The 25,740-nt window shown below is 41.2% G+C and overlaps 1 protein-coding gene across 5 annotated transcripts in view; it reads right to left on the reverse strand.

Moving 5' to 3' along the window:
- The window catches only part of bsna (bassoon presynaptic cytomatrix protein a), a 46,711-nt gene that overhangs the window by 5,457 nt on the left and 15,514 nt on the right, over positions 1-25,740 (reverse strand). The window contains exons 2-7 of one of the 5 annotated variants that reach the window (XM_051117735.1): positions 16,264-16,765; positions 11,643-12,764; positions 10,100-10,552; positions 3,318-9,740; positions 3,051-3,212; positions 21-2,382 (exon numbers count right to left, since the gene is read on the reverse strand). In XM_051117735.1, the coding sequence (XP_050973692.1) occupies positions 21-2,382; positions 3,051-3,212; positions 3,318-9,740; positions 10,100-10,552; positions 11,643-12,764; positions 16,264-16,765 (11,024 nt within the window). Of the gene's footprint in view, positions 1-20; positions 2,383-3,050; positions 9,741-10,099; positions 10,553-11,642; positions 12,765-12,978; positions 13,153-16,263; positions 16,766-25,740 lie in introns of those variants that run through there. The other 4 variants (XM_051117734.1, XM_051117736.1, XM_051117737.1 and 1 more) reach the window with 4 other exon arrangements.

The following is a 25,740-nucleotide window of genomic DNA, read 5'->3' on the forward strand; positions in this document are numbered from 1 at the left end:
GGCATTCAGCTCCCAATTACCTTCGCTGTCAGAAACAGCACAATGCATATCGTCAATTATATACATATCGTCTGGTTTGTAGACATGGGTCCGGGGCAGGTCTCGAATATGGTCCTGCACATCAGGTAGAGAGTGACTTGAACCATATGAATTTGATGGATAGCCGAAAGCCCTCCCAACACCCATGAGCTTCGTCATGAGGTGGGAGTTCTCCTTTTCTGAATACTGAGAATGCAAAGCAGGGCGCACACTGTGGCCATAGTTGCTGCGGTACGACCTGTCTACACGGTCCCGTTCATATGACCTGCTTCTGTAGCCCCTCTCGCAGGGAGAGATTTTGTCCATGCCATAACCAGCTGAACGGGACCTGCCATAGCCATAGAGACGTTCATCATTATAGTAGCCCCGTTGTGGACTGTAAGTACTCCGTAGCCCATAGATGCCATCCTGAAGTTTATGGTAATGGGAACCTGAGCCATAACCACTGGTTGTAGAGGTGCTCATGGTGTAAGAGGCCAGATCAGCCTCCACATCATGAGCTTCCTCAATTGGGGAAAACTTGGACATCTTCTGTTCAGTGCCTTGTTTACGATGTTTGCTCCTCCTGGAGGACATGACGGCTGAAGGGCACAGGTTCTTTGAGGAGTGCCTCTGGGCTGCCCATGTAGATGTCGAGTGACTGCAGTCATCATAGTAATATGATGATCCCCCACCCATGCTACTGCTTCCCACTACCCGGCCATGCGTATGTGCCCCTTGTGCTTGGTAGCTGCAGGTGCTCTTACCCCTGCCATGATGCTGGTCGTACAGATCTGCATCACGTTCATCCTCTGGTCTGCCAAAGGAGCTCCCCCCTCGACTGTGAAGTCCGTCACTCCCATATCGTCCATGACCCTCATTGCGATGCGAGTCTGAACTAGTGCCCATGCCTTCCTTGGTCAGTTCACATATGTCATCAATCATGACATAGTTCCTTGGGACATTCTGCTCGAGGCTGGATGATCCATACAGGCCTTCACTGGTGTACATAGAGGGGCTCTCCATTGAGTGTATATGGTCAGATAGTGTTGTCTGCCCATATGTATTTGTGACAACATTATTATATTGCCCATAGGAACTAGCTGTAGTTACTGTGTATCCATAAGTATTTGCAATAGTTGTTGTGTACGGCCCATAACTACTGGATGAGATTGTTGTGTATGGCCCATAACCAGAGGTTGCAGAGGTTGTTAAAGAACCACCATATGTATTTGATACAGATGAGGAGTAGGGGCCATAAGTGCTTGCCATAGTTGTACTGTATTGGCCATAAGATGGCCCCAAACAAGACTGGCTGTAAGTGATATCTTGGGCAGTGGTTGTTACTACAACTGTAGGATTGCTTATAACCTCATAATTTGTGGGCAGCTTGTGTTCAAGGTCAGCAAGCGATGTCTGTCGTGGCTTTTGGTGAAAAGTAAGCGTGTCTGTCTGTGGCTGATAAGTGCTTGCTTGACTGACCGGATAGGGGGGTGCCTGGCTTGGGTATGGTGTACTGTGGGTTGGATAAGGGATTGGACCAGTAGGTGGTAGGGTAGGCTGAAACCCTGGTTGGCTTGGCTGTGCTGGAGGTGGCACTGAAGTGTCTGCTGGATATGGAGGCTGGTTCTGTGGGAAGACTTGGGAAGGAAATGTCCCTTGGACCTGATAAGATAGGGTTGGATAAGTCTGCAAGGGGGTGGGTTGGGGGAGAGCTTGAGCTTGGGTCACTGACGGATAGGGAGGTTGGTGGAAACCTGTGCTCTGCAGTGATGAGGCCTGTGGGGTAGGTGCTGTTTGGAGACTTTGAGGGTACTGGTACGACATGAAAGATGATGTGGGGGGAAACTGGGCAGCAGTGTTCAGCTCACAAGTAAACTGGCTGAGTGGTGCCGTGCTAGGTCTTGTCATTAGCCCGTTGCTCTCAAAGGATGTGGCCGCAGCAGTCAGGCGAAGATTGTTGAGCTCAGAGTCTGACATATAGTCTCGTGAATCACCCATGCAGCGCAGGTATGCTAGCTCCCTCCTGTCTCTCTCCTTTGCCAATGTTTCTTTTCGTTGAGTGATGCCCAACTCCAAGTATCTAAGCTTGGCATCAATTTCCTTTTCCTCCTCCTCCAACTCAGCCTGCTGCTTACGTAACTTTGTAGATTCCTGTTCAACAGCCTTCAGCTCATGGGTCAAGTCCTTAAGTAGACTGGCCTTTGCAGCTAAACGAGAACCCCCTTTCAGAGATGGCAGAGAGGGCATAAGCATGTGGGATAGGTTAGGGGTGACCATAGGCAGTTGAGTCTCCTCTGGTGGGGGGCTGGGCAAGGTCCTCTTCACCTTCCTTAGGAGGGAGCTCTGCTGCAGGGCTGCCAACTGCAGAGACACAGGGTCCGGGAAGAGTGAAAGAGCCAGGACCATGAAATACAGAGGACAACACAATGTTATATATTAGAGTTCCACACAAAATTACTAGCATTGCTCAAACTACAGTTTTATTGTGATCAAAAAAAATGTAAGGGCATGCATTTATAATTTTTTTTTTTTTTATCTAAATCAATATGATTCTGACCAAGCATATTATCTTGCCTCGATGGCCATATATACGGCAATTCAATACATTGTATTGCTGCTGTAACAATTTCTCTCAAAACAAGAGGAAACCGTCTGTGGCATAAGCAGACAAAAAAGTTATTTATTCCTCACAAGACATGTGAAAATATATTTTTTAATGTACTTTCAGAATACTGGACAACATCAAAACAATCAACAACACAAACTGAATTGAAACAATACCAGAAAAGTAGAGTCCAAGGGATATACAAACTGGCCATTTCTTAGCATCTCAGGCTTGCAGACATAGACAGAATACTTCATTGCACATTGCAACCTCATAGCCAAGGAAGATAACTTCAATAATTCATTTGTCTGTATATGCAGTATATAAACTGTGGAGTCATACTATTCTTACAAATTAATATTGTCACTTGTAGCAAGCTGGTCCAAGTTTGGTCAAAATCAAAGAGATACTGAATTACCCATACCTGACTCTGAAGGGCTTGCTGTTGATAAAGCGAAATCCTAGCCTTGGTATTTTCATCCGTAGTTGGGCTGAGAGGCTTAGGGTCTGACATAGATCTCTGAATATTCTTCATTGGACGGGGAAGGGCCTGATGTCTCTGTGACGGCTCAGCAATACAGGACTTCTGCTGCGGGGTAACATGTGCTTTATTCAGCCTCTCACTAGAAGAGAATGATGTTTCTATGATGCGTTGTGGAGAAGAAAGAGGAGAAACAGGAGAATACAGCACCTGTGGAGATTTAGGTTGTTGCCGGATCAAGCTGGACAAAGATTCATTATGCAGGTGATGCTGCTGGTAGCCAAACTCCAAAGGATCAGGTCTCCGCCTCCCAAACTTCACAGCACTCTGTTGACCTGGAGAGAGTGGATCTGCTGAACCAACTAACTGGACACTGGTGGGACTGACAGTGGTAGCAATGCTAATCTGTGGAATAACTATGCTTTGAGACTGAGTCTCAGGGTCAGTTTGACAAGCTAAGCTTTGACCCTTCTGTGTTCTCTCAGGGCCAGAAATATAGTGGACAATTTCAACCTTGTTTGGGTCTGGCATGGTGACATGTATGCTTGGAGATACTCTAACCAGCTGCTCTGTCTCTGTTTGGCAAGAACAGTCTCGAATTGTCTGGATGCCAATGCTGGAAGATGCTGTCTTAGCAGCTGAAGTGGGAAAAGGAGATGCCTCGGATTTATGGTCTACACCAGATTCACCAGAATGTCTTGAGTAACGGGAACGTCTACGTCTAACTGGCTGCTCCCACTCTGCCTTGTCTTCATCATCATCTGTCTGAACACTGCAGTCCACACTGCGCCTAGTGCGTCGCCTTCTTGATACCATGTACCTCTCCTCTCCATCTTCATCATCAGTTTGCACACTGCAGTCTACAAGCCTTTGGGGCAAGGGGAACATTGTCACTTCTCCGTCATTTCCATCTTGCAGTCGAGGCATTGATCTTTGTTTACGCATAGACCTGATTTCTGTCTGATCTTCACTGCTTCTCAAGCATATCTCTGATGTAGAATTTGGTAGCGGTCTTAAGAAAACCTGAACATCACTATACAACATATCAGAGGCCAATTCCTGTGGCTGAATAATTCTGCCAGATTGATCACTGAGGATTTGAGTATTTGCACTGACTGCAGCTATAGCTGTGGCAGTCTTTTGTCTCTTTTGTTCTTCAAGCTGCTGCTGTAACTGGTGTTGCAAAGATTGTATCTGGTCAAGTTGCTGTTTTTGTTGAGCTAGTTGCTCTCTCTGTAGAACCAACTGGCTTTCTCTCTCAGCTTGTTGCTGCTGCAAAACTTGTTGCTTTATAGTCTGCAATTCCTGAATTTCTCGCTGCACTAGCATCTGTTCTTTTTCTCTGTGCCTCTGCAACTCTGCACGCTCCCGCTCAAGCTCTTCCTGGAGCCTTAGCTGTCGCAATTTTTCCAGTTCTACTCTTTCTCTCTCAAGTTGCAAAAACTGTTCCTGCTGTTGATGCAGTCTTTCCTCTGTTTCTTTTTCTAGGTTTGGAGCAATACTTCTGATAGCAGCAGCAGTGGTTCTATCTCCTTGAGATGATGGGGGTGGATGTGTTTTGAGAGCAATAGGATGACCCTGCATTGGAGAATAGGACTGAGCTGATGATTTTGACTGTGGTAGTTGGTGTTGTATAAGAGGCTGGGCAGTGGACTTGGCCTGAAGATGGGGCTGAGATAGATTCATTGGTTGCAGCTGGATATCAGGTTGGCTCATTGCCATGGCCATTGGTGTTGAAATAGCCAGTGATGTCATAGGACCAGCAGGTACAGAAGAAGGCTGCATCAGTTGTGTAACTGTTCCAGCTACTGTTAGGCTTACTGGCGACTTACCAAGGTACAGTGGGGTATCTTGGACTGTTGTGATAGCTGAAGAATCAGACACTTTTGTAGATGTTGTAACCGGGACAGGATTAGGTGTAGAACATTGGAAAGGTGCCTGCCCAGTCCTTGGAGCTAATGGGAATCTGGTTAGGCTTGCCAGAGGTACTGGTGTCATATTTGGTGTAGGATAAGGTCTATATACCCCTCTTAATAAAGGGCGTAGCACAGAAGCAGGCTGGGTAGTAATTGGAACTGTTGATGCAATTGGCGTGTTTATAGTTGAATAGATCATGCCATCAGCCGATCTAATAGCTGATGGATACATAGCTCGAAGACTGGCTTGTCTTGCATTGATTAGATCAGTTAGTGCTTGACTGTGGGAAAGAGGCTTTCCATCTGGACTGTATTTGAAACCAGGTCTGTGACTCTGGGCCAAGTTAATCCTACTAGGTGGACAACTACTTCTCCCGGTGCCCAGCTGTAATATGTCAGGGTTACTACTATATCTGTCTATGGAGTTGAGGGCTGCACACATGCGACTTATCTCCCTGGCAGTTGTAGCACTGTACTGGGCAAGATTAGATTCTGCAAAATCACCTGAGAAATATCCATAATCTGAGCTGATATTGGTCAGGGAGCTGTACCTTCTAATTGGTAGATCTGCAACATCACCCTGACGAAGATCTGTGTAGGAGCCATACTGAAGCCCCATTCCAAGGTACCCTGCATCATAGCCATCCTTTACGGTGTCTGTGAATAATTCCCCAGAGGCATGAAAATGTGGATCAAGCTTTGAATATGATGACAACCCTGCCTCTGCAAGGTTAGTCTCAGACATTGATGGTTGTAGTCGTCCAGGGAAAGGCAATGTGTATGATTTAATTGTGTAATCTTGGTATGTCTGACCATCTTGCCTTAAACCATGTTGCTGATAGAGCTGTGAAGAAGGTGCTCCTGATGATGGCTTAGAAGTCTCATCTGTGACTGGTTTCTGGGAGAATGGACCACCCACACAGCTGCCACCAAAGGGAAGGTTATAGACCATATCACAACAAGTTACTTGATTTTCTGATTTTATTTGACCTGATAAATTCACTGGATCCTGGCCTTCCTCTGATTTGATTAGTTGTGTTATAGTAGCTCCTTGTGCAGCACCATCTATCTGGACCATCATCACTTGAGGCTTGACATTTGTTAGATTCATGATATCTGTGTCTGCCTGCTTTCCCATTAACTCAAGTGGGCCTCCTGCACTATAAACCTCAGGTGCCATACCCGGAGAGATGACATTAACCTCTGTGGCAGTGCTTTTTTGAGTGACAAGCATATCCTTTTTGAGCAGAGGTAGTTGGCTAGACAAGTTTAACTTTGCAAAAGAGGCAGCTTGTTGTTGTTGAAGTTGATGATGTTGCTGAAGCTGCTGCTCAAGAAGTTGTTGTTGCTGTTGAAGCTTCTGCTGCTGTTTGAGTAACTGCTGCTGTTGGATACTTAGGTCTTCCAGCTTAGCATCAATCTTTGGTATGGATGGATCAATTGGCGGTGGCTTATTTGGTGCCAGGCAAACTACTGTTCCCATATCTTTGCCCAAATCAAACCTATTTTCAAGAGGGTCACAATACAGCACAGGGTGCTTAGGCTGGGACATGAACATAGATGCAGCTACAGTAACACTGACAGTTGTTGCTGTTGATGTCACAACATGCAGCTGCTCCTGTGTATTCAGGTTCATTATTAAGGGCTGAATAGTTGTGGATTGGCGAATGGGGCTTCCTTCAACAGACCCAGAATATTTTCGAGATTCTGTGGCTAAGGAAGTCAAATCCATTCCTTGGTCTGTCATAATAATTGGTGTTGGCTTTATTCCAGTTCGTAGATCTACTACACTTGCACTCTGTAACCTTTGTCCTTGCTCGATTCTTGAAGTACCAGGAACTGTCGAAATCCGACAAAGTGATATGTTTTCCATCGACAGTGATCCACGTGTATACATGCTAGCAGTGGTGACCATGCTAGTTCCAACATTAATTTTTTCAGCCCTATAGTCCTTGTAGAAACCATGTTGGGGTGATAATTGATGTGGTGGAGTATCAGGAGGGCTGACAGGAGGTGAGTAGGCATCAAATGTTGACTGACGGCTAAATCTTGTTGGTGAAGACAAAGGAGATGTTGCTGTGTTAACTGTAACTGGCTTTGGTGGACTAGTGGGCTCAAGCTCTTCAGCTCTAACCATAAAATAGGTATCTTGAGAAGACTGCTGTCTAAATAGGCACGGTGAAACAACCCCATGTGAAGTCTGAGTGCCCTGTGCCATAACTGAAGAGGTGTGAGAAGCATTCCCAGAGGAAGCTAACACTGAAGGGCTAACTGTCTGAGTTGAAAGCTCAGCTGTTCTCCTAGACAGAGATCTTGTTGGACTATGATGAGGAGGTGAAGTGGGAGAAAGAGGTGGACTCCTTTCATGGTAAGTATAACACCTAATTGAACTTGGGCCAGATTCAGTTATAGTTTCTGAAGATGTTGATGTATCCCTCATTTGGACTCCTTTGCTGATTGCTATTTTCCTTGCAGCACTTTCTCTTTGGTTGTAAGCCTGAGTGATGGCAGCTATTTTATGAGACACATTTGAAACACCAGCGGTGGTTGTGGTGGTTTGCCGACCGTATAAGTTGGGTTGTGTGGTAGACACAGTTTGACTGGCACTAGTTTGAGAGACAGTGACAGTGTCCCTGGCATACACTCCATAAGCAGCAATAGTTGTGGCAGCAACTGCTGGTGTTATACCATTTTTACCAGTCTGATTTCTAAGTCTATCTTTGGGCCCGTCTTTTGAAAAATGTTGGGTTACTCTGACATCAGGTATCCGCCCTCCTGTCCCAGTTTCAGAAAATGATACTGGTGCTGAGAGCTGGGTGGGGCTTGTACCAGGAGTCAGTAAAGCGTTGCTTTGTTCCAGCAACTTAGCAAAGGCTGAGCCTGTATCTAGTAACTGCTTTTCTGAATAGGACACATCCATCTCCATTTGGTCATCAAGCTGTTTTGAAATGTTTTGTGAGGTCTGGCGGATCTCTTCATAGATATCAACTGTCTCCTCATTCTCATAGTTTATGTCATCTTGATCAGGATAATCATATTCATCCTCAATATCTTGTCTGTTTCTAATGTCTGACTCTTGATAGGTTGTTGTGCTGTACTGTTGTAAAATTAGACCTGAGCCTGATTGCTGCTGTGTCTGCTGCTTTTGTTGTTTCTGCAACATCTCTGCTTTCCTCATCATTTCTTCATATACTTCTTCTGCACTTTTTAGTTGTTTGCCACTAGAGGAAGTTGTTATCGCAGCTGTAGATGATGTAGTTTGTGGTTTTTCAGTAGGAGAATAAAGTGACATAAAGGTTGGTAGGTTGTACTCACTACCAGATTTGTACAGCTTTGACGAAATTTCATAGCCCTCAGCATCTGAGTCAGCTGACGGGGAGTATTCTGAGCAAGAGGACCGGTGAAGTTCCTCCATCTCGGCTGCCTGTCTTAGCTCCTCTGTTGGAGAAGCATCCTCAATGGGGGATAGATTGCTGGGGGGAGTCTTGGATCGCTCTCTGCGTCTTTGTGCTCTTAGCTCTTCTTTGTCACGTTTTGTTTTCCGGACAGTGCTTCGTATTCTCTGCTGCTCCACTTCTCTCATCTTTTCCTGCTCCCTTAGAAGTTCTTCTTCTTCCCTCAATTCATCTTCTTCTGAGGAATCCTCAATGGTAGGTAGAAGAGGGCCATGGGAGCGATGTCTGGCTTTCCTCTGCTGCTTCGCCTCCTCCAGCCGCTGCCTGCGACTAGGACTACTGTCACTGTCATCTTCCATGGAAGATATGGAAGTAGGGGATATCCCTGAAGTGTAGCTAGAGGTGGTTGGTGGGAGAGTGGAGGAATATTCCCCCCTTGACCGTTCCTCTGGAGAACCAGTGAGGCTTTCCATCTCCAGCTCAGGCTCTCGATCAAGACTCAGGTCATTGTCATTGTTTAATTCCATGTCTCGACTATAACTGTTGGTGTTGTTCAATTCTATGGTCTTGAATCTGCGTAAGCCTCCTTGTGAGGCCATGAGGTCCTCTTCAGCTGATCCTTTGTACACATCACTAGTTGTTTTACTATCCTCCTCAAAGCTACTAGAGTGATAAGTGAGACGGCGCTTTTCTTTTCCTGAGTCACTGATGTGCTTTTGAGTCTTTTTCAGCTTTTTGTAGCCATAGCCTTCATCCTCATCTTCTTCTTCCATTTCCTCTTCTTCATCCTCATCCTCATTCTCCTCATCAGCACTCATCTCCATAATCTGCCTTCTCATAAACTCCTCATCTGTAATCTCTTCAGATTCTAAATTTCTTTTTTTATGACCACTGTTATCCCCTAAAGCAGAAATTGCTCTTAGCTCTTCTTCAGTTGGATCTTCCTCCTCTTCCATAATGCCTTCAAAGTCCTCGTCTGAGTCATATTCCTCCGGACTAATCGATATTGAGCGAGACTGATGTCTCCTGATGTCACCATGTTGCTGTTTTCCACGCTTCTTGTCCTGTGCTCTTTCCCCTTCAGATGAAAACTTAGACTCTAAAAGGGGTCGCATGGAGCTCTCCAGCTTAATCAGCTCAGATGGACTTGGTGGTGTATGGTGCCCAGTCAGACCCCTCTCGCTCAGTTTTAGCTCTTCCTCCTGGATAAGGCCAGTAATTTCACTATGTGAACTGGAGATCCCATCAGAGGAATACCCAGTATCACTCAAACTCTGTGGACTTCGTGATAGATCATGATTGCTGTTTGTCTTGCTGGTTTCCTAGGACAACAAAACACACATAAAAACAAAAGATACACTTAGATATACAAATGCTGGTGTGCAACATAAAATTGATCACAAACAGCTGACTAAATTTTCGAAACAACATACTTCATCAGTTAGTACACTGAGCTGTCTCTTTGTTAATGTAAAAACATTAGCATGGTTTATTGAAAATCTGACAATACTATGCACCAACCATTAAAAAGATAAGCATATTCATTTTGTCCAAACAGCTTGTGAAAGCTATTTAAATTTTTTAAATGTTTTCGATTAACAATTCATCAAAAACATATCTTGCACTTCTTAAATTATAATTTGCGAAAGGATGGGTAAATTACTATGACCCAGTGGCTTACCTCATAATATTTGGTAATACTCTGTAATTCTTTCTTTTCATCTTTAGAAGGTGTCTGGATTGACTCTGTTGTTCCTCTCTTTTGAGTTGGCTTATTGTCTCTATTGTCAGGGTCAGGCCCTTTATCTAGTTTGGGTGCGGTTTCCTTCCTCTCTTCTTCACCAGTAAATGCAGTAGTGGTAGACACGGGAGGTGTTGTAGATATAGCAGGCTGTGTTTTTATATCGCTTGCTGCTCTGGCTATGGGGGACGAGAAACCACTCTGTTGAGAAACAGGAGGTTTCTGCTGTGATGACATTGTCTGAAGGCCTTGCTGCTGCTTGCTTGAAAGCTGTTGATGCCGAGGTGAACCCGTTGGTTGACGGCTGGGTGATGAAGGTAGAACCGGAAGAGGGTCAAGCCCACCAGACATCAGTCTCTGAGTCTGACAGTTCAGACAGAGCCATTCTTTCTTCTGCAAAACAACAGGGAAGTTTAAGTTCAACACTTGGAATATATATATATCACTTGTCTTTTTCCCCTTTCTATTTATCCAAATGAATTAGTGTTATTGCTGTTTAAAATATATTGTTTGTTGTTTTCACCATAAACTTTGCACATACTCTGAACATTAACAAATTTAGCACTGCACCAGCCTGAGCTACACCAAAATAAGTACAAATTTCACTGTGACCAAAGATAGTAAAATCAGCTTGGATGTGACCTCTCTCACTCCATGCACACACAGGAGCAGTTGTAGCTTAAATGAGTTAATGCCTCCTTCAATACAAGTCAGATTTTTCTTTTTTAATAGTCAGAATCTATTGTATGTAATGAATTAAAAAAAAAAGATGCTTATTATAATACAGAATATAATAATATCATTTGTAATGTCATTTTTGTTCCCCATACCTCCGGCTTCACAGACTAGAATCAGGGTGCCCACTCTGACAAAGTTAACTGACACACACAATGAAATGACATGCCATGTAAATGAGTGTAAATGATGGGTAAACCTGATTGCACAAATCAGCATTCCGAATGCCAACCTGGGCAGCTGCCTGTGCCACCTATGCCTAAATCCAGCACTACATACACAACTACATACTGTTAAGGGTTGACTTCCACATAATTCCACTTGCTCATATGGACACATTAGACAAACAGCTCATAAGCCTGCAGCCCTTTAGAACTTGCTTCAAAACAACAGCCATGCATAAGACACAACACTGATGTCTGGGCCTCTCTCTGTGAACAAAGTTCATTTATGCACATCACCTGTGATTCCCACCACACACATTACTGCCAGCAAGAAAACATTGTTTTCTGCCCATTTTTAATAAAAAAAAAAAATGTATGTATGATATTTTTCTGAAAGGAATTTGTTTGGTATTTACAAAAAAAGAAATTAAAAAAAAGAAATTCAAAACGTTTTGTCCTCGTCAAAATGAAAAAAAAGGATTTAAGTTGGAGAAAGAGAGAAAAGGTGGGAGAAGAAACAAAAATAAGGAATAGCATATATCCATTACATACAGTATATGAGTAAGATCTGTGCAGCTCCTTACCTCCACCAGATGTGGTGTGGGATTGAAACCACAAAGATTGCACACCTCTGTGTGACACTGGGTGCAAGACCTGTAGTTTGGTGGTTCTGTTGTTCCGACATTGAACGCAGTCTTGCATAGGGGGCAGGTAACGTCTGGTTTCTGACTGACTGGCTGAGGTGGAGGCTGCTTTAGTGGTGACTGCTGCTGCTGCGGTGTTGTTTGATGGTGTGTCGGTGACTGCTGTTGTTTCGGCCCTTTTTGAAGGTGCACTGGTGACTGCTGCTGCACAGGTTGTTTCTGGAGAGGGGACCCAGGACCTTTGGGGAATGTAACTCCGCCTGGGCCTGTTTTGGCTGTGCCAGGTGGCCCTGCTGTAGTTTTAGCACTAGCTCCAGCGTTAGCATCACTAAAGATCACTCTTGTCCCCTGGACACTCTGGTTACGGGCAGGTGAGGGCTGCGGTGAAGATCCAGGAAGAGGATCGACAGAAATAAGGGTGCTTGCCTGATTTAGAAGAGATGCCCCAAAACCAAACAGCTTAGTTAAACCATCTTGAGGCGCCTCGTGGGATGGTGGGTGATGAGCTGGGGAGTTTCCAGCACTTCGGGTCTTATCGGGTTGACCTCCAAACCGTACTGGAGTGCCGCGCCCCAGATCAGACTGTGATTGTGCCTTTGCTAAGCCAGGTAAAGGCACTGCGCCTGGATGAGGAATCCGCCCTGTTTGAGGCACCCTTTCTGGACTTTTTGGTCCCAATACCTGCCTCTGGGTATCCTTGGACCCTGGCTGGGAACCTGATTGTGAATTTCCTGCTTGTGGTTGTTCTTTTTGTGTCTGGAGACCAGTTTGTGGTCCAGTCTGAAGTCCAGTTGGACTAGGTCCAGTAGGACCCATTTGTCTCTGGATCCCAGCGAAAGCTTGAGTTTGAGTTTGAGGCTGAGGCTGAATTTTCGTCTGTGTCTGCATTTGGGTTCGTAGCTGAGGTGTGGGCTGAGCCGGGGGTTGTGTCTTGGGTACGGTGTCAGCCTTAGGTTGATGAGAAGGAGAATGTATCTGCTGCTGACTCTTGGAACGCGGTGTAGTCATGTCCATTCCCAAAGCCCGCTGCATCTGGCAGTTTAAACAGAGCCACTCCTTGACCTGTTGAAGAAACACATATTAGTGCGTGACTCAGTGACAGATTGAAACTCAATTTTAAATGCTTGGAATCACTTGTTTTTCCTTTCCTTTTTGAAAAAAAAATACAAAGATACTTTAATTAAGCAAGGATACATTACATGTCTAAGAATTACAGTAAAGACATGATGTCACAATTTACTGTTTCTATTTCAAATAAATACTGCATTTTCACTACCTTCTTGCTGTGCAGACCTTATGCATTATAGCAGTGAATTTAGTAGGATATTCAGGTGAAGTTTCATCTCATGCTTTCTGCTGCATCTCCCACAGGTATGATTGACTTGCGGGGCACTTCTCACAGACTTATGATGATCAAACAGCTCAACACCTCAAACTTAGATTTATCCATCTATATCATCCCAGAGGAAAGAAAAATCAAAAATGAGATCTCTTTAATATCTTAAATATTTCTCCTAGACAGAAATGAGTTTACTTTAACATCAAATGGAGATTAAAGCTTTAGAAGAGATCTCAACAACACCACACACTATGCTCAGATTTTTCTCCTTAGCTAGAGACTCTGGATCGCTCACATTTCTCTCCTCTAAAGTTTAGAAGAGATCTCAATAATATCACATTCTGTGCTCAGATTTTTTTCTCTTTAGCTAGAGATGCTTGATTTTTCACATTTGTCTGCTTTAAGCTTTAGAAGAGAAATCATGAACATCACACACTTTGCTCAGACTTTTATCCTAAACAAAAGGCTCTGACTGGTCTCACATTTGTCTCCTTTAAAGCTTTAGAAGAGTGTGTGATTTTGTTGAGATCAGTTTTAAACATTTAAAAGAGACAAATGTGACAGATCCAGAGTCTTTGTTTAGTAGAGAAAAACGTGAGCACAGTATGTGATGTGATTGAGATCTTGTTTGAAACAAAAAAAACTCTGAGCATAATGTATGAAGATTGGTTTCCTAACAATTAAAGGTAAAAAAAAAACACTCTTAGCAATAAAACATTTTTTAAATAGTGTCTTGAAAGAGCAAGACATTAAAGAGATCTTCCATGTTTCTCACAGTCCATTCTCATTTTAGATTCCTTTCTCTCTGAATTTTTTTCATGTCTCAATCGTGTCTACTTATGAGAAATGTATGAGAATCACAACTAAGTCTCCTGAGCTTAGAAAGAACAACCTCTGAGCAATAAAATATTCCTATAATGAAGTCTCGAAAGAGATTTCAGCTAGACAGTAAAGCGATATTCTGTTTTTCTTTCACCACATTCTCAGTTTTGATTCATTGTCTCTCAAACATTTCTCATGTTTCATTTGTGTCTACTTTTATTTCTCCTAAGGAATTTTAGGAGAAACATCTTAAATGCTGTTGATGACTAAAATGAGAGACATATGAGAATCACAGCTAAGTCTCCTGAGCTTAAGAAGACCAAACTCTGAGCAATACATTTTTCCTCTGGGATTTACCATCTAATATTTAAGTTCTTTTGCACTTTATATTTGTTTAAGTGTTTAAGTGTCAAATGTAAAAGTACTGATCTACAAGGACTTCTTCTATATACTATATCTGAGAAATCTGTGAATATGATTAAAAGATGAATATGAGACAAAACTACAGAATGTCACATTTTATTGTTTGGTGTTTCAACACATACATGTTTTACCCGCTAAAAAGATCAGCACTTTTAGAGTTCATCCCAGTATCTGATGTGACCATAAGTATTGGAACAGTTGCCCCTCAGGTCTTTCTGAGTGATCAGCTGTGTCCTGTTGCATTATTTGTTCAGATATTAAAAACAGGAAATGTGTCGTATCAGTTATATCTATTGCTTCTGCATTCTGAGTCTTGCATTTGATGACGAGACACAAACCAGGATAAAGAAGAGGGAGCTGACTCTGAGAGAAAAGCAAGAAATTTTGATGCTAAAAGAAAAGAGGAAGTCAATTAGAGCTATAGAAAAAACAAAGGGCATGGAGAAATCAAGAGTTTGGAGACCACCAGCAGCCAACAACGACCTGATCAGCTGAGAAAAAGAACAGGAGGTGATGACAGGCACATCACAAAAGCTGTGAAAATGAACCCTAAAATACATGTCTGTAAACAACCTCCAGAAAGCTGGGCTGATGCTCTGATAATCTACTGTCCACAGGAGACTTTGACATAGAATTACTGAAGCTACACAGCAAGATACAAACCTCTGACCAGCACCAACAATAGAAAGGCAAGATTAGAGTTTGCAAAAGCCAGTAGAGTTTTGGAACAGAGTTTTACGGACAGATGAGACAAAGATGAACCTTTATCTAAAAGGAACCGCAAATGATCCTGAGCATACAACCTCATCTGTAAAGCACGGTGGAGGTGGTGTCATGGCATGGGCATGCATGGCTGTCTTTGGAGCAGGCTCTCTCAATTTTCATGATGACGTAATGTATGATGGCAGCAGCAGAATGAATTTGGAAGGGTACAAAACCATCTTGGCTACCAGTATGTTCAAGAAAATGCCACCAGACTCATCAGAAAGTACTTCATATTGGATCAGGATAATAACCCAAAACACCCTGCCAGTTCAGTCAAAGAGTTTATCAGGGCAAAAAAAAATTAAAGTCCTAGAATACCCAAATCAATCTCCAGATTTAAATCCGATTGAACATAAATGTCATCAGATGAAGAGGAGACTGCATTAAAGGCTGGGAAAAGCATTTCGAAGCATAAGACCAAGAGTCTGGTGAAGTCTATGGGTCACAGACTCACTGCTCTGATTGGACGCAAGGGATCTGCAGCAAAATAATAGCTTTTAGTTTTTTACATCTGCATTAAGCTCAACTGTGCCTATACTTATGCTCACATCAAATAGTGGGATAAACTCTAAAAGTGCTGTTCTTTTTATTTGGTAAAACATGTATGTGTTGAAACAGCTAATAATAAAATGTGACATTCTGTAGTTCTGACTCATACTCATCTTTTAATCCTATTAGCAAATGTCTTGACTCCACAGCAAACAAAGCAATTTTGCATTTACTATTCCAATACTTATGGAGGACACTGTATATATATATATATATATATATATATGCAAAAGTGCAAAAATGGGTTATACAACATATGCACTGTAGCTTTAATCACTGAATTAGTTGTTAATGCTCATTATCTGGATTGGTCAAATTCATAAATAAATCATTCATTGATATTTATCAACCAGTACGCTAAAAACAATAAGTTTAAAGGAATAAATTGGTAACAGATAAGACATTGCTACTGGAATCCGATGAATTTGCCTTCTTGTTGTCTGGACTGTCACCTTTTATCTTTTGTTTGGTTAGATCCAATTTAATTTCTACTTTCAAGACAGTAACACATGGAATAGCCTTCCTTTATAAAAGGACAATAGTGATTTCTGGAGAAATGCCAAACTAAAATATTATTAGAAGATAATCTTCACAAACTAAAACATAATCAATAATTTAAAAATACAGTATGTAGTAGGAATCCCATTTCTTCAAAATTCTTACCCCTATAAGGTGTGGGTTGGGGTTGAAGCCGCACTGGTTGCACACTGTAGTGTGGCACTGTGTACACTTGTTGAAGTTTGGTGTCCCATCAGCATTTGTCAGCTCTGTAGTATTGCAAACTGGACAAAGCTTACTGCTAGGCATTGGTGCAATTTGGGGTACTGAGTATGGTGAAGTTGGTGCACTGGCTCTATCAGGAGACACTGACGGTGAGCGGCCTGTTCGAACACTGCTGCTGCTGCTGAAGTCCACTTGGAGGTTGCGTCTGGAGGCATGTTGCCCAGGGCTTTGGGTGGGTCCCATGCCCCCTGATGAAGCTTGAATTTGAGATTGATGTGTAGAAGAAGTCTGGGAATGTCTAGGTCCATCGTGGACTGGCTTTTTGTAAAGGTTTCCACTTGCTTGAATGCCACCCATGCCAAAGTCACCACCTGATCCTCGATCACTACCAGTTCCATAGCCGAGTTTTGGGCTTGATGGTGGGCCGCCCCCTCCAGCCAGCCTAAATAAAGCAAAAGCAAAAAAGTGCAGGAGTGAATGAGAACATCTGATTATTCTTTTGCACTACCTTTACCTTTGTGACTAGCCTCTTAACATGTCAACCATTCAAGCGTGAGGCATAGCATTAAAAAGCTTAGTTCAGTTATCAGTATATACATTACATTTATACTGAATCATTTAAAGGAACACTCCACTGTTTTTGAAAATAGGCTCACTTTCCATCTCCCCTAGAGTTAAACATTGAGTTTTACCGTTTTCGAATCCATTCAGCCGATCTCCAGGTCTGGTGGTAGCACTTTTAGCATGGATCATTGAATCTAATTAGACTGTTAGCATCTCACTCAAAAATGACCAAAGACTTTCGATATTTTTCCTATTTAAAACTTGACTCTTCTGTACATCGTGTACAAAGACGGACGAAAAATGAAAAGTTATGATTTTCTATCCTAAGCTATGCTAAAAGTGCTACCGCCAGAACCGGAAATCATCTGAATGGATTCGAAAATGGTAAAACTCAACTGTTTAACTCTAGGGGAGTTGAACAATGAGCCTATTTTCAGAAAAAGTGGAGTGTTCCTTTAACAGACACTTTTATCCAGTCCAGCATACAAATAAGGGACACCTCAAGCAATATACCACAGAGGTACCAACATTATTCTCAGTACAACAACACAGGAAAAAAGCAGTATTTTAAAAGCCAGAGCAGAACTTGACCTCAGGATAATATTGAAGAATATTTTGCGATTTTTTAGCTAGCATACTTGATCATTTAATTTGCTAATAAGACCTGAGATCCCAAGAGAAAAAAAACTAAAAGTCCTAAATATCAAAAAGAAGAAATTAACTCAAATAGATAAATATTAAGAAATTGTAATAGCACACAAAAAATAGAATCAAATTATTACATTATAACCCTATTGCTAACAAAACACACACAATTTGTATAATTGGAAACACATTTTACATGAATACACATAAGCCACTTTTCCACTGTCAGGCCAGTGCAAGCCAGTGCTTTCAGCTGGCCAGGCGGGGCTAATAGCCTCAGACCTGTAGCACTGAGCACAAAATCATGCTGTGTTTCCACCGTCGGGCCAGAGGCTCCGCAGCACTTCACTAAAACCCGCCCTTTACATGCCTCTTTGAAACTACGTCACTCAATCCAGTCATTTCAACAACAAAGACAAGTTAGTATCAGAAAACTATTTAAAAAAAAAATCACTGGAAGTGGCGAAATCACAAAACCAACATGATAAAAGCAGTCATTTGTTTACATTTTTGTTGTTTACTTCAAGATTTAAATCCCAAAGCATCAATGTTTTACCAGTTTTACAATAATAAGTGATACATTAATCATAATTAATTAATTGGTCAGGATTGAAAATTGGCCACACAGAAATAAAGTGGTATTTATCGTTATTTCACAAAAGAAAGACAGACAGACATATTCAGTAGCATCTAATTCTGTTTATTTGTAGTCACAGTATACATATCACATTTAGAAAGAATGATCACTTCTATAATTATTTTCCATCAAAAATATGACACGAGTAGTGGAGAGAGCTCCCGAACAAAAAACATGATTATGGTATTTTATGACGTATGAAAATCATACAGGAAGGTATAAAGTGACAAGCCTTACTGACAGATAAAATATGTTACTGCCCAACAATGAAGCTGGATGGAACTAGTGTGGACAAAGGAGCCTAGAGGCTTTACAAAACTAGTGGAGATGAAGCCAAGAAGTTGGGTGGAACCAGAGTGGATGAAGGAGCTTAGAGGCTGGACAGAACCAGCAGAGATAAAGGAGCTAGGAGGCTTGGTTGGATAAGTGGAAATGAAGGAATTTGGATCAGGACCAGCACAGCCGAAAGAGTTTGGATGCTGAAAGGGACCAGCGGAGACTCCATTCCAGGACACTGAACTGAATAAGTAGACTTTCCTGGATTAAAGGGCTTCTGGCTCTAGGGCAGGCGTGGGCTCTAGCTCTTGGTCTGTGGTGGGTGTGGGCTTAGTCTCTGTGTCGGTGGCAGTCAAGTGGCAATTCAAGTCCTTCTCCTCTTCCACAGTGAATAAGGAACCACTTGTAAATAGCACCATTTCAACAAAGTCTATAATCTTCCCCAAATGACCATAAACTGATTTGCTGTTTTTAGTGTTTATTTAGTCCAACATAGAAAGAAAATCAGGGAACAGTTAGGTTAGTGCAAAGTCTAAAAAGTGTGGTTCTTGAGTTAGTGATCATGCTGGGAAACTAGGAGACGGACAGCTACTAGATCCATTGTTGTCTGTCAGTTGTTCTGTCACAATGGGTAGTGATGTAAATGCCTGATAACGAGACTTTCAAAGCTTGTGCAGAGAATGTCACTTTCTTCCCATCAGAGCTCCGTATCGCGGCTTGTATTGTTTTAGTCAAGTGACGTCGTCGGTGACATTTGAAGCCACATTTTAGTGCAGTGCCCCTATTATGCCTTTTTACAATATGTAATATAAGTCTCAGGTCTCCCCAGAATGTGTCTGTGAAGTTTCAGCTGAAAATACCTCACAGATCATTTATTATGCCTATTTTGAGTGGAAGCAGAAACACACTGTTTTGATGCATGTCTCTTTAAATGCAAATGAGCTGCTGCTCCCTGCTCCCTTTTCCAGAATAGGGCAGTTTTTACACCTCATGCCTCAATACTCTAAAAAAAACATCTGTTTTGTTTTGGTTATCATGTCTATTGCACTGGAATCATGCATTTTAAACCATATTAGTTTAAACTTCTGATATAGAAGCACCCACACAGAAAGTGGCTGTCACACAGCATGTGAGTACTAAACTAAGTTCTGAACTTACACTGCTGAAAATTTGCCAACTGGTAAGGTTGCTATCATGGAGGAATGGGGAATTAGACATGAAATAACATGTCCAGTTACAGATGATGCAGCCAATATAGTGACCCGTGCCACAGAGCTCAACGTAAACACCCCATCTGTATCGCATGAAACCTGCTGGAACAACACCTTTCAGATATTTTAGCAACTTTATGAGCTGAGAGAGTCAGTGGGTGCAGCTTTGGCATCACTTCAAACTGATACTTCTCCACTTACATCCAGTGGCAGTTCTAGACCACAGTAACTGTGGGAACAGACAGGGGACACCTGTGTTTTTTGGGGGCACACTTTAATATTTATCTTAACATACTTTATGGATTATTTCAGGTCACTATTCACTCTTAAAAATAAATGTGTTTCACGATGCCATAGCAGAACCTTTTTTGTTAAAATGGTTCCATAAAGAACCTTTACCATCTGAAGAACCTTTCTGTTTCACAAAAGGTTCTTTGTGGTGAAAGAAGGTTCTTCAGATTATAAAAAGGTAAGAAAGAGATGATTCTTTAAAGAACCTTTGACTGAATGGTTCTTTGTGGAACCAAAAATGGATCTATGGCATCGCTGTGAAGAACCCTTTAAAGCACCTTTATTTTTAAGAGTGTAATGCTAAAAGTAGCCTAATGTTAGTGTAATATATTAACTACGCACATCATGAACATAGTAAAGATCTGAATTTAAAGGGATAGTTCACCCAAAACTATGCCTAGAAATCCCCAGAAAGTATCTGTGTACTTTTTTCACTGAAATGAATATCTCCAGACTGGAACCCTTGTTATCATGACAGTCAGAATGACAGTTGACAGACTAAAGCAATAACTTCTTGTTGCTACAAGCACAACAGATATATTTACCTCAGAAAAGAATGTACATGGATTATATTTCATGTCGTATTTCGGTTAATCGTGATTCTTCACAACTTATGTGCTTTTCCTGGGCGAGTTGGAGTAAACCACAGCGCTAATAGAGTCTCATGAATGCACAGTTGTGCACAGAGACCAACGGCCAAGCCAGGATGAAAGAACACTATATACTTCAAGGGGTACGATTATGCTTTTTCACTTTTTGAACTTTAGTCAGTGTGTGGTGTGTATCTTTGGGCATAAAAAGATATACAAAGTTACAAATCTCAAAGTCCACTCCAAAAGGAGATATTTCCTTTTACAAAATCCTTTTTCAAGAACTACAACGAACGGCTCCTTTGGATAATGTTAGGCTGCTTTTAGCCTTATGCTGGAGCTGGTTTCGGGCAATGAAACTAAGTATGTAAATAACATACATTAGCACGATAATATCATGTATTCTGGCGATCTCACAGGCTGATGATAGGACCCAACACTACTGTAGAGTACTATTTACTCATCCTCCATGCATCCTAGGTGTATATGACTTCCTTCTTTCAGATTAATGCAATTGGAGTTATATTAAAATTTATCCTGGCACTCCCTCCGGGGTGAATAAAGGCCTCCTGTATCGAATCTATGCTTTTTTTCTAAGAAAAATACCCATTTTTAAAACATAAGAATCACTTTAACCTAGCTTGCGCTAACAGTTGTACATGGAACTTGCTTCTTCGACAAGGGCTGTGGCAGTACTGAAACACTGTCTAAATTGTTTGCCAATCACAATGCAGTGGGACAGCTAACCAGTCTCCCAGAACCCAGAACTAAGCGGGATTGGCAAAGGACCTCGAGACAGGAATCGAACTCAGGTCGCCAAGAGTGCAGCTGCGCTATACGTCAACACACTAACCACAAGGCTACTGGTGCCAACTATGAGGCGATTTGTTAATTGCATTTAATATATTATACTTTCAATAAAAGATTTACAATGGGTTTGTAAAAGCTTTTATGTTTTTATGCATGCTTTGGACAGGTATTTGTTGCATTTACATCATTCTGACCAGCAGGCATCATCATGATGGGAAGTTCGGATCATTTTACCGACTCGGACCTTTAGTCTCGTTCAGCAAAATGAACGAATCTTTTTTTTAGAGTCATTTCGTTCATTTTAGCAAAATATAATTAAAATGTTACGTGTTACTTCCCTAACACACCTACTGCTTACACAAACGTTAATCACACTACAAACTGTCAGCATGCTTCCCCTTGTAGTTTGTCTCCATGCCTCTAGAGGTCCCCTGTGTTCCCCTCTACCTTATTTCTTCCTTGTGTGGCCTTGTCAGCCTTATTCAGGTCACCTGTGCCTCATTTGCCCCAGTGTATTTAAGTTGTGTATTTTCCCCTGGTTCCTCACTGCCTTGCCTCGCAAACGCCTCCTGAGCTACCTAAAGTAAGAAATTCTAGGCTATTTACCTTAGTGGTTATTGTTCCCTGGTTTTGTTTTCTCCCCCTGTGGAGTTTTTATTTTCCCTTGTAATTTTTCCTTTGTGGTTCTGTTGTTAATACCTCAGCCTGAAAAGAACTTTTGTTGGATTATTCTTGCCAAGATTTTTTTTTTTAATAAATTGACTTTTTTTGGAATACTGTCTCAAGTGTTTCGATTGGGTCCAGCATTAACACTCCTGTGGCTCAAGGGTAGAACTCTCAACCACTGCACCAGAGACCTGAGTTCTAGCCTGGCTCGTGACACAAAAAAGCCAAAACTATAATGCTATAAGAAACAGAAGTGATTAATTCATTGTTTACCTGGGTCTTTAGTCTATGATTAGCTCACCTCACCTCTTATCTGACAAGTTTTTGTGTTTGAGTCGTTCGTTCATCACGTGACAGCCCCATAAGATGAACGAACAACTCGAAAAACCCAAAGACTCGAAACAGGTGAACTAATTCCAGTACAGAACCTAACAGGATGTTGCGCATGCACGAATGAATCACTCCCCAAGACGACTCGTTCTTCACGAGTCACATTAAAGATTCGTTCAAAATGAAAGAATCTTTCAAGCACGACCCTTTACTAATTCATAGCATCGTGGATGCGCATCCCAGAGCCTTTGCTACACAAGCTTTTGTGCTCAAAAAGTATACAAATTTGTATTTTTCAGAAAAAAAATGACCAATCATTTAGAGCTCTTTGAAGCTGCATTTAAACTACATTTCGGAAGTTCAAAGTTGGGGCACCAATGAAGTCCATTATATGGAGAAAATTCCTGAAATGTTTTCCTCAAAAACCATAATTTCTTTGCGACTGAAGACAGAAAGACATGAACATCTTGGATGACAAGGGGGTGAGTGAATTATTTGTAAATTGTTGTTCTAGAAGTGGAGTTCTCCTTTAATGTATCAAGCCTTTGTACACCATGTAGCACATTCTTTCCCATGCACCATATTTGCATTGACCACCAGCCTTGAGAAATGGACCACTTTTCAATTAATCTGGGATGCATTTCCTAAAAGCATTGCTACCCAACTATAGTCCCAAGTCCCTTTGAACCCCCTTGGTAATGATAAAACTTGCAACCATAGCTGCTCTTGGGAAGCCTGCTGGAAAGCTTCTGTGTGGGATGCCACACAGGTCAGGCAAGCAAACAATGTTGATTTAAGAAGATAAACCAAGATGCAGGAGAAAACACAACAGGTTTACATTTTTGTGAAGACAGTAGCTGACAAAGTCTAAAACACACCCTATATACACCCTGAATTAAAAAAGACAGGTGATCTTAACCAGTAAACTATAGAAACAAATCAGGGAATATAAGTTACCATGGGAACCGAGGAAACGGGAACTAATCACATGAACCATGAACACAGAATCCATAGATCAATTAAATTTCACAATAAGAGTCTTTAAACCAAAAAACTTAAACAAGCGGTGACAGCAGCGCACAAATACAAATGACTCTACTGGAGAAATTATTGTAATGAAATTAACCAGTTTAAACTGTAAAATAAAATAAAAAAATGTAAAAATCACAATAACAGACTGTTTTTGCTGTGTTTTAGATCAAATAAATGCAGCCATTTTGAACAGAAGAGCACTTTAAAATCATTAAACATTAAAAAATCTTACTGACTTCAAATTTTCTGAACAGCAGTGTATGTACAAGGTATGATCATCACTAAAATTGAACAGTGAAAAATGTACTTCTGACCCTTTACATCAGGGGTGCTCAACCCTGGTCCTGGAGATCGACTTTCCTGCAGAGTTCAGCTCCAACCCTGACAAAACACTCCTGAACCAGTTAATCAGGATCTGAAGGAGCACTTGATAATTACAGACAGGTGTGTTTGATTAGGGTTGGAACTAAACTCTGCAGGAAAGTCGATCTCCAGGAACAGGGTTGGGCACCCCTGCTTTACATGTTTTTTAATATGTCTCCCTTTGAACTAGAGAAGTTTAATAATGGATTTTGACAATGGTGGCTGTTTCTAATCAACTGTTTTCTTAAGAAAACTTTTATCATCAAATGGCATGAACTACTCATTGTTGCTTTGGAAGATTCATTTTAAAAGTCAGTGCCCTCTTGAGGAAGACATTACATCACACACTGTCATCATTTAGAGGCCCATCCCCATACATTGAAAATCAGCTTGTTCATATCTGAGAATCAACGCCATGTAGCACAGTCTCAAAAGCATCGACAAATAGAAAAAAAAGCATTCATACAGACATTAAGGTAGTAAAATTTTGTGCATGGAATTACAGCTACAAGTACAGTACAGTATTTGTGGATTATATTGTGAGCAAAGACAATAATGTTAGAAAAGGCAGGAAATCATCAACATTTCACAGCATTTATAATTCTTAATCCAAAATTGTCTCAAATTATTTCATATCCATAAACACAGACTACAACTTAACATAAAATCTCTTGTGATTTGTGGAATTAATTGATAAGACCTTTTTTTTGCAAATCAGTTTGACAGATTCAAAAGAACTCAATTAATCAAGTGATTTTTTTTTCCAAATCAGATATCATTATCATATGGAGCCTCCCTAGGTTGAAGTACGAACTGTGTCTGTGTTACACTGTGTGTAATCTGTACTCTCAGTTTATAAACTGCATCATTGATTTGTAAACTTTTCCCTCATTGTAACAATTCATGGCTACAGATTATTAAATTGATTCCTTCAATCAAACAATCAAGATCCGCACAAGACTGTACATCAAGCTAATACTTCTTCTAAAAAACGCACTGGAGAGGGTCCGAATGTCTTCAGGAGAAGTGAATATACAACATGAAGTTATATCCACTAATGGTGCACGCATTGGAGATAAAGCGAAATCAAAATCAAAATCCTTTTCAGTTATTTGTATTCTTGCCATAAATGTGCAGCTTGTAAATACATACGGAGAAAACAGTCATCTTTTAGGAGTTGTGTGACAGATCATGAGTACCGCATTAGACAGTTTACCACTTGTTCATCCACTAATGTAATTTATTTGTTGACTTGTGGGTGTAACAAACAGTATGTGGGAAAAACAAGTAGATCGGTCAGAATGCATATTATTGAACATATGAGCTCCATTAGGAGAAAGGATACAAAGTATCCGGTAGCTCGTCACTTTAACGAAGCGTCACTTTAACGAAGTGTCACATTCTATAGCAGACTTAGATTTTACGGTAATAGAGCATATACCACAGTCTCGAAGGGGTGGTGACTTGGAACGCTGTCTTTTACAAAAAGAGTGCAAATGGATTTTTGATTTGAGATCTTTATATCCTCTTGGTATGAATGAAGAATTGATTTTGAATTGTTTCTTGTAAAAATTATATAAATATTTGTATATGGATTACATGTAAGTGTACGATTGGATGGATTTATATATATCTTGTATTTTTGGATATTGAGATTTTTTTGTATATGGAGGTATTAAGGATTTTTACTATTACTATATGTATAAGAAAATACTTTTATGATATTGGATGTACATGTTTTGTGCCTGCATGTATATTATGATGTCCATGGTAATACTGATTTAATGTGGTGCAGGTGTGCGCCAATTCATGGGGCACTGAGGAAAAGCTTTGTCTCGAAAACGTTTTGCACCTTTGCACATTTATTGCACTTTTTGCACGTATTTTTATGACCTCTGATGCAGCATTTAATAAAGAATTTTTGAAGAAGTATTAGCTTGATGTACAGTCCTGTGTGGATCTTGATTGTTTAAATGCTCGATGTTTTTTTGGATCTACGCAC

Source organism: Labeo rohita, chromosome 8 (assembly GCF_022985175.1).
Source record: "Labeo rohita strain BAU-BD-2019 chromosome 8, IGBB_LRoh.1.0, whole genome shotgun sequence".
Taxonomy (NCBI): Eukaryota; Metazoa; Chordata; class Actinopteri; order Cypriniformes; family Cyprinidae; genus Labeo; species Labeo rohita.